The sequence below is a fragment of the Coffea arabica genome, chromosome 3e, assembly GCF_036785885.1.
Source record: "Coffea arabica cultivar ET-39 chromosome 3e, Coffea Arabica ET-39 HiFi, whole genome shotgun sequence".
Lineage (NCBI taxonomy): Eukaryota > Viridiplantae > Streptophyta > Magnoliopsida > Gentianales > Rubiaceae > Coffea > Coffea arabica.
The window spans coordinates 4,675,295-4,683,672 of record NC_092315.1 but is presented as its reverse complement, the minus strand read 5'-3'; the positions used below and the strand labels follow the sequence as shown (position 1 = coordinate 4,683,672).

Genomic DNA, 8,378 nt, shown 5'->3' with positions numbered 1-8,378 from the left:
AAATTCAGCAAAGTAATTGTTTCAGTATTCAGATTTCAGAATTCAGATTCAGTTTTATCAAACGGGACCTAAGTCTTTATTCCTATTTGATAATTCAACTTAATGTTGAAAATTAATTCATTTAAAAATTTTTGAATACAGTATGTTTGATAACTGAAATGTCTAACTACTTTATATATTAAGTACTGCTTATTTGGTATACAAAATTTTAAGTGAAATTTTTTTACAAAATCTTTTGAATAAATCATATATATTACAGCTCTTACACATATAACACTCTCATACACAGTCTCGCATAAATTATACAATTGCTCTCGCTATACTCAACACACACATATATACATGCAGAGATACATACAAATACACACACTTAAGTACTATCTCTTAGTTATTTAACTATTTTCTCTCACACAAAACATTCTTTTTTCTCCAAATATGCAAAAAAGGCAATTTTTTAAAATGGTGTAAGTATAATATTTGTCCGATATTTCAATTTAGTGCTATAATTCAGTTAGTTATCAAGAAGATGTAACTTTATCAATTCAGCAATTTAATACATTCAACACTTAATTTTCAGATTTCAGAATTTAAATTTCAAACTTCAATTTTATCAAATGGGGCCTCAGTCAAATTTAATATTTTCGATCATACAATTATAAGAAAATTGTTAACAGGACCTTTTAAAGGGAGATTCTATATATTTTTTTTTGAATATCAAACTTTTAAGTTAAATTCACCGTTGAATGATAAAATAAGTATTTTTGACCCTTTACATTGTAACAATTTCAATCATTTAAATTATAAAATAATATGATCATCGGAAATGCAGATTGAGGGAATATTTACTGAGCCCATAAAACTTTAAGTAAATCTTATATACACTGATAGTGCATACACTATCACCGTTGGATCCATGACATATGTGCAAAAATTAAATTTCAAATTTAAATTTTACATAATTGTCATTTATCTAATGCTGATAGTGTATACACTGTCAGCGTAGCAAAGATTAATCCTAAAACTTTTCCCATTTTAAGCATAAACAATGTGATTATGTAAGTTAAACTTTTATACGGTTATGTTTGAAGCTTTGTTTTAGACAACTTATCTTTATCTGTAATTGCCAATCATTTGTTCACTTTGTTGTTCGTTACCAAACTCACACGAAAATGTTTAGACCCATAAGTTCGTGAGACATATATCTGAGTGAAGGCAGTGAGGAAATATATGTGAAGATGAAAGTATTAATGATACTATCCCAAAACAAGATACAACTTTTATATGTAGAATTTGGCAATCCATTGTTCCATTTCTTTCAATTTTTCTACCATGATTGTCAAACTTCAATTCAATTATAACATTTAAATCTTTTGAGATTAAGCACAACTGTATAAATTCTATAACAAATTTAAAAGTAAAAACACAGTACTAACTCTTGGAAAATCCAATCCAGATTTCAAAATATAAAATATTCCATTGAAGAAAATTCAGAAACATCTCATGGATCTTAGATGAAGATGGGTCTCAGTCCAGGTAGAGTCGCAGGCTGGAAGTCAGGCTTTTGTACAACACATTTTGTTGAGCATTTTACAAGCCCAATGCGATTTTGCTGCTGATGAGGTGAACTGATGTCCACCTCCAAATTTTGGGCCCAAACGGAAGTCTCGCCACCAATGCAATGGAAAGTCTGCTATTTCCTTTTGGAGGATTGGGCTACACCAAAATCTGTTAAAAGTACTCCTCAACTTTCGACTATTTGCCAGCTGATTCAGCCATGCATACCAGAAACTTACAAATGCATACCATATTCAAGTGCTTACCTCTTCTTTGCTAGGGAATCAACAGTATATTCTTATTAATGTTATGTATCTTTTGAACTAGGGAGGCCAGGAGGGGGGGAAGGGAGAATTGAGCCCAGTATTTTCTTGAGCTTAGAAAAGCTTTTCTGCCATTATTTGATTTCAGAAAAGGACTTCCACCATTCTTCAGCTTCCAGGAATAAGTGTTCATTTATGGCGATAAAGACATTCAATTGCTTCATTTTATCATCTACCGTAAAATCATTAACAAAGACCAGCATTTCAAGCAAACAGTCACATACTAGTTAACATGATACTGTAAATAGATGAACTTAACAAGAAACAGAAACCAAAGTAGTACAATGGAAAACCATATAAATTTGCATTTTCATTGAGAAGTTGAGAACAGCTCCAAAGATAAGTTGATAACCAAAGCCTCCCGTAAGTTGTTAACAATTATCTAAGTACCAACCACAAGACAAGGCCATCAGGCAGCTACAACAAAGGCAAAATCAAACTAATTTATAAGTTAAATTCAACATGTCAATCAAAAACAGCTAGTTTCTTGTATTCTTCACCAGCAATAGCCAGCTCCATGACCTCTTCAGGGTTCACCACTCCACCGCCCTCCAGAAACATAGTCAACAGATTCTTGGAAAAGCCACTCACTAGCGCCACACCACTCTGATTGGCCAAAACTGGGGTGGACCTTGAATCTCTAAGGTTCCAAAACACAACCTCTGGCACATTCTGGTAGCCATTTTCCCTGAATTTCCTCTGTATGGCTTGATAATCCGTCTCCCAAGGATTCATTGATGCTTCATTAAACTCCATATCACTAAATACAAACACTCTCTTAATCAACTGTTCCTGACTCAGTTTTCCCTCAACTGCAACCTCCAAAATCCTATCAAATACTCCCTGAAAATTTGTGCTCCCACCCCAGTCCATCTCTCTCACAAACTTAGTCTTCTCTAGAAGGGTCTCTCCCTCCACCTTCTGAAGTTGAGGATCGTCACTGAATGTGATCAATTTACCTTTCCATGGTTCTTCACTCAATTCTGATACTAATACTCCTAAGGCCACAGACACCTCCATTGGTATCCCATACATGCTACCAGAAACATCACAAACAGCTATACAATTACTCAATTTCCCCTTCTTAACCATATCATCAACCAATCTTTTCCACTGAAGCTCCGCGACTTCCCCACCAACCCCATCTTCCAAAGCCCCAATAATCTCATGGGGAAGCAATGCACCAGCGGCGATTTTCGCCTTTCCACTCTTCACATCCTCAAGATATCCCTTAAACCTTTCCTCATCATGCTTAAAAAACACCTTCGTGTAGTTCTTCATCGCCACGGAGGCAACCCTTTTGTATGGAAGCGAATTCCATTGGTTTGCGCTCATATACACCTCAGGCAATTCCAATGCCTTATGCAGTGGTACAAGCACTTCTTTCCTCAACCTATCCCTCACCCTATAAGCATAGTGACTCTCCTCAATTCCTTCATACTCCGGAAACTTTTCCTTGGGATACATTCTTCTAGCAATACTTTCACACGTCAGAGTGGCCTTATCATAAGAAGAATCAACAGTCGGACACCATTTAGCAGCCAAGCTAATGTTACCAAGTTTCCCTGCATTCAAATTCTCAAAATCGGCCCTCAAAAGCTCAGCAAAGAAATCAGAGATTGTATCATGCAAGAGCCTATATTTTTCATCAGCATTATACTTCTCCAAACCCTTTTTCGCTTTGATAAACTCCTTTTCCCTCCTCAAAACCCTTGCATTTTCTTGCTCCTCTTTAATCTCCTCCTGAGTCTTACCTTTTTTCTCCTTTTTCTCCTCCTTTTCTTTCTGAGTCCTATTTCGATTACCCCTCCTGAATCTTCCCCCTCTTCTCCCACAATACATCCCCATACTTTCCACATCATTTTCCCTTCTTTTCACCATCATCCTCTCATGTTTCTCAATCTTTCTAATCAAAGGTCCTTCTAGAATCCTATAAAGAATTTCAAAGAAATCCTTAAAGTAACCAAACTCAGCAATGGCCCTCAGATTACAAGCCAAAGTTTTAGGATGAAAGCAATGGAGCCAGTAAGTTGCCATGTAAAATCCTTCCTTATCAGATTTCCCAGTTCCCCTAACACCCCTGAGATTACAAATCAATTTCAAGGTGGTCAACGGGTTATGTGCCCAGGCCAATTGAAGCCGTCCGATCAGATCTTCCGGCTTGGTGTCGGGGACCACATGGAAAAAGAAATCCAAACATGGGTTTCCAGAAGAGAGAAAGGTTGGGGACATATTCTCAGTAAAACCCATAAATGGATGACGATCAATATTTAGGTCTTTGTACTGGGTGTTGATCATGTCGATTAGACCCTGTGGGGTTGGATTCTGGTTTTCAGTAGGGAATTTAAAAGGGTTTTCTGGAGACATAACACTGGCTGAGTTGGCGGTTTCGACGCCGTCCGAGGAGGAGACCGACGATTGTGCATGGCGGAGCTCCGGTGGACCAAGGAGGCGCAAGGCGGCAGGCATGGTTGATTGGGGGCTTTGTTGGATGCGCGATGGGGAGATGAGGAGAATGACCGTTAGCGTAGAGATTTAATATACTAATCGCGAAAGAGTAGCGAGCAAGGAAAATCGGAGAGGTTTTCAATACTCTACACCTAGTGTACAAGAACCGACCATGCCACGTTTCGGATACAATCTTGGAGAATAACTGTAATTGGTTCTTTTTCTAGACCTCGTGTGCGCGGATCTATTCTGCAAAAGCTTCAAACCGACTTAAAGCCTCAGCAATTGACACGTGGTGGCTGACTCGGAAGAGTTTTATCCAGGTGCCTGACAAAACCAAGAAAAGGACAAAATGTAAAAACACTTCATCAACGACTTTTTTTTTTTTTTTTTTTTTTTGCATTTTTACTTAACTTTCAAATTTTCATTTTATATTGTATTTTTGGCAAATAAAATTAGTGGCCAATAACCAAAATAGCTTCACGAGAAAACAAGGTTGCGTTGCATCTCATACTTTTTACTACATCATATACACATAACATGTTTGATCTTTTTTCTAATTAGACAATCCATGTTTGGAGGAGGTTGGTGTAGCCTTGAATTAACTGAGTATACAATCAAGCCATATGCACATTAGCATTGATGGTTCGTACAAGGCATGTGCAGTAACATGGACTGGTGGTATTTGGATTGAACATGGTTAATTTGGATTGAAGTACCAAGCAATATGGGTAACAGATGCTTTTTGTTTTACATCTTTGTAGCATTGGATTGATAAAGCACTTGGATTAGCACCAACGAACTTAGCAGGATGGTGAGAAGTAATGAATCATATATACTACAAAGTTGCAACAAAAATTCAAAACCAAAGCTGAAATGAATTGTTCCTATTGATTCCCAGCAAAAAACTTGATCATCTTTCAGCAAACAAAGTATAATTTCTATTTCTCAGTCATAGATAACAAGTTTCTGGTACTCTCCGCCTGAGATAGCATGTAGCATCACAGCTTCCGGGTTTAAAATCCCACCTTCCTCCAGAAACAGGGTTACGAGATTCTTGGAGAATCCGCTGACAAGAGCCACACCTTCTTGGTCACTAGGCACAGGAGTTGCAACCGAATTCCTAAGGTTCCAGAAAACAATTTCAGGAACTTTTGGATAACCATTTTGCCTAAACTTCCTCTGTATCACTTGGTGGTCAGTTTCCCAAGGATGTGCTGATGCTTGATCAAACTCCATATCACTGAACACAAATAGGCTCTTTATCATCTGGTCCTCCCTCAGTTTCCCTCTTACAGCAACTTCCAAGATTTTGTCAAACACCTTTTGAAAATCAGTGTTACATCCCTAGTCCATTGTTTGTATAAACCCGGTCTTTTGTTGAAGGCTTTCCCCTTGAATCGTCTGGAGTTGAGGTTGTTGACTGAATGTTATCAACTTTCCCTTCCATGGCTCGTCACTTAGTTCAGAAATTAGTAGCCCAAGAGCCACAGAAACATACATCGGGATCCCTCTCATACTCCCTGATACATCACAAATAGCCATACAATTGGTTAATTTCCCTTTCTGGGCTAGATCATCCACTATCCTTTTCCATTGAAGCTCTGCTACTTCTGGCCCTGTTGCATCATCCAACGATTTGATAATCTCGTGAGGAAGCAATGCTCCTGCAGCAATAGTCATTTTCCCACTCTTTACATCTACAAGATACCCTTCAAATCGTTCTCTGTCATGCTTGTAGAATAAATCCTTGTAAAGATTCAGCGCAACTGATGCCACCCTCTTATATGGAAGGGTTTTCCATTTATTTGCGCAAATATAAACCTCCGGCAACTCCAGAGCCTTGTGGAGTGGAACAAGAACTTCCCTTCTTAGCCTATCTCGAACCCTGAAGGCATAATGAGCATCCTTCATGTCTTGGTATTCAACATAATCTTCAACAGGGAAAAGCTTCCGTGCAATACTTTCACATATAAGTGTTGCTCTATCGTACGACGAATCAAGAGAAGGACACAATTTTGATGCAAGGCTGATCTTGTGCAGGTTTTCCTCATGATAAAATCCCAAATCTGCTCTCAACAGCTCCGCAAAAAAATCAGAGATTTTGTCATACAAGAATTGGTAATCAGAATCGTGGTTATACTTGTCCAAGGCTTTTCTTGATGCAGAGGTTAATGGAGGCCTGCTTATCTAAGGTCTGGAAGCTACAAAAGATAGCGGAGAAGTAACTTCGAAGAACCAAAGATGAAAAGGATTTGTTATTTCTTAGTAACCGAGAGATTACAGGGAAAGAAGGAATGAAAGCTATGAAAAGACAAGTGAAAGGCTATGACAAGGCTATTACCAGATATCCCATTGCCTGGCTCTAACTTTTCTATTTATAACATTCTATGTCAGTCAGCTAAGTGCGGCTATCAACTGCTACTGACCTCGGCTGACGTCAAAAGATTCCTTACTAACAAACTTATTAACAAACTACAACTGCATGGAAAAAAATAGCGTCTGCATGGCCGTAACTAATGTCTCTGCATGGCCATAACCAACTCCAGCTAGCTGTATTTCCACTGCATTTTCGTTGCTGCATTCGGCACCATGTGGGCTAACCAAGTGCGTATATCAATACCCTCCCTGTACAAGGTCCTTGTCCTCACGAATTGAAATTGGGAAATTGCAATTGAAGATCTTGTAAATATTCCCACGTTGCATTCTCTGGAAAACTGTTGCTCCATTGGACCAATACTTGCGTAGCCGCGGCCCTTCCTCGTTTGACCAAGCGCCTGTCCAATATTGCTATAGGCTCTAATAGAAGTTGACCCTGCTGTGAAACCCCAACTGGAATGCGAGCCTGAACGTTCCCTGAACCCACCTTCCTTTTAAGCACAGAAACATGAAAGGTATTGTGAATACGAACGTGTGCGGGCAGTGCCAACCTGTAGGCTACTGTGCCAACTCTTGCTATCACCTGAAATGGACCAAAGTAGCGTGGAGATAGTTTCTGGCAGTGATGACTCCTCAATGAGTGTTGTCTATAAGGTTGAAGCTTGACATAAACCCAATCACCAACGCTGAATTCCCTTTCTGTTCTATGTTGATCAGCCAATTGTTTCATTCTGTGTTGTGCCTTAGTCAGGTTGTGTCGTAGAGAATGAATGACCCTCTCCCTAGCATGCAAACTTCTGTCAATCGATTCCACTGATGTAACTTCAGGCAAATAAGGGACATGAAGAGATGGAGGTTGGCCATAGATTATCTCATAAGGAGTGAACTTAGCAGATGAGTGATAGTTGGTGTTGTACCAGTATTCTGCTAGTGGTAGCCATAAGCTCCACTCCTTACGATGATCACTAGCCATACATCTCAGATAATTTTCCAAGTATCTGTTAACCACTTCCGTCTGACCATCATTCTGAGAATAGTAAGCAGTAGACATGTTCAACTTGACATGTTGTAACCTGAAAAGCTCTTGCCAGAAGGAGCTCAAAAAAGTGGGGTCCCTATCACTTACAATTGTCTGACGTAAACCATGCAACCTGTAAACCGTATTCATGAATAGCTGAGCAATTGAAATGGCTGTGTAAGGATGGACCACTGCCATAAAGTGCGCATATTTGCTGAGCCTATCAACCACCACCAGAATCACCTTCTTGCCATGTGAGGGGGCAATCCTTCAACAAAATCCATAGAGATGTCTATCCAGATCCTATGAGGTATAGGCAACGGTTGCAGCAATGCCAGATAAGCTGCATTATCTGATTTATGCCTCTGACATACATCACAAGAGGCTACATGCTGAGTCACATCCTTAAACATATGTTGCCAATATAAGACCTGTTTAAGTCTCCTGTAGGTCTCCTCTACTCCAGAATGCCCTCCCTGTGAACTGGAATGCCACAAGGAAATCAGTTTGTTCCTCAACGCCTGATCGTTGCCTACCACTAGTCTGCCTTTCCTTTTTAGTAACCCTTGCTGCCAGGAGTAACTACCAGGGAGGTGCTCATTGTGAGCTACCTTTTGAATCAGCTCCTGAATGTGCCTATCTTGCTGCCAACTGTG

General features: G+C 39.3%; 1 protein-coding gene across 1 annotated transcript; it reads right to left on the bottom strand.

Moving 5' to 3' along the window:
• Positions 1–2,157: 2,157 nt before the first annotated feature.
• Positions 2,158–4,515, bottom strand: LOC113734273 (uncharacterized). The gene has a single exon (XM_027260705.2). It carries the CDS (start codon positions 4,344–4,346, stop codon positions 2,343–2,345), a length of 2,004 nt encoding a protein of 667 aa, XP_027116506.2. The 5' UTR covers positions 4,347–4,515; the 3' UTR covers positions 2,158–2,342.
• Positions 4,516–8,378: the final 3,863 nt, after the last annotated feature.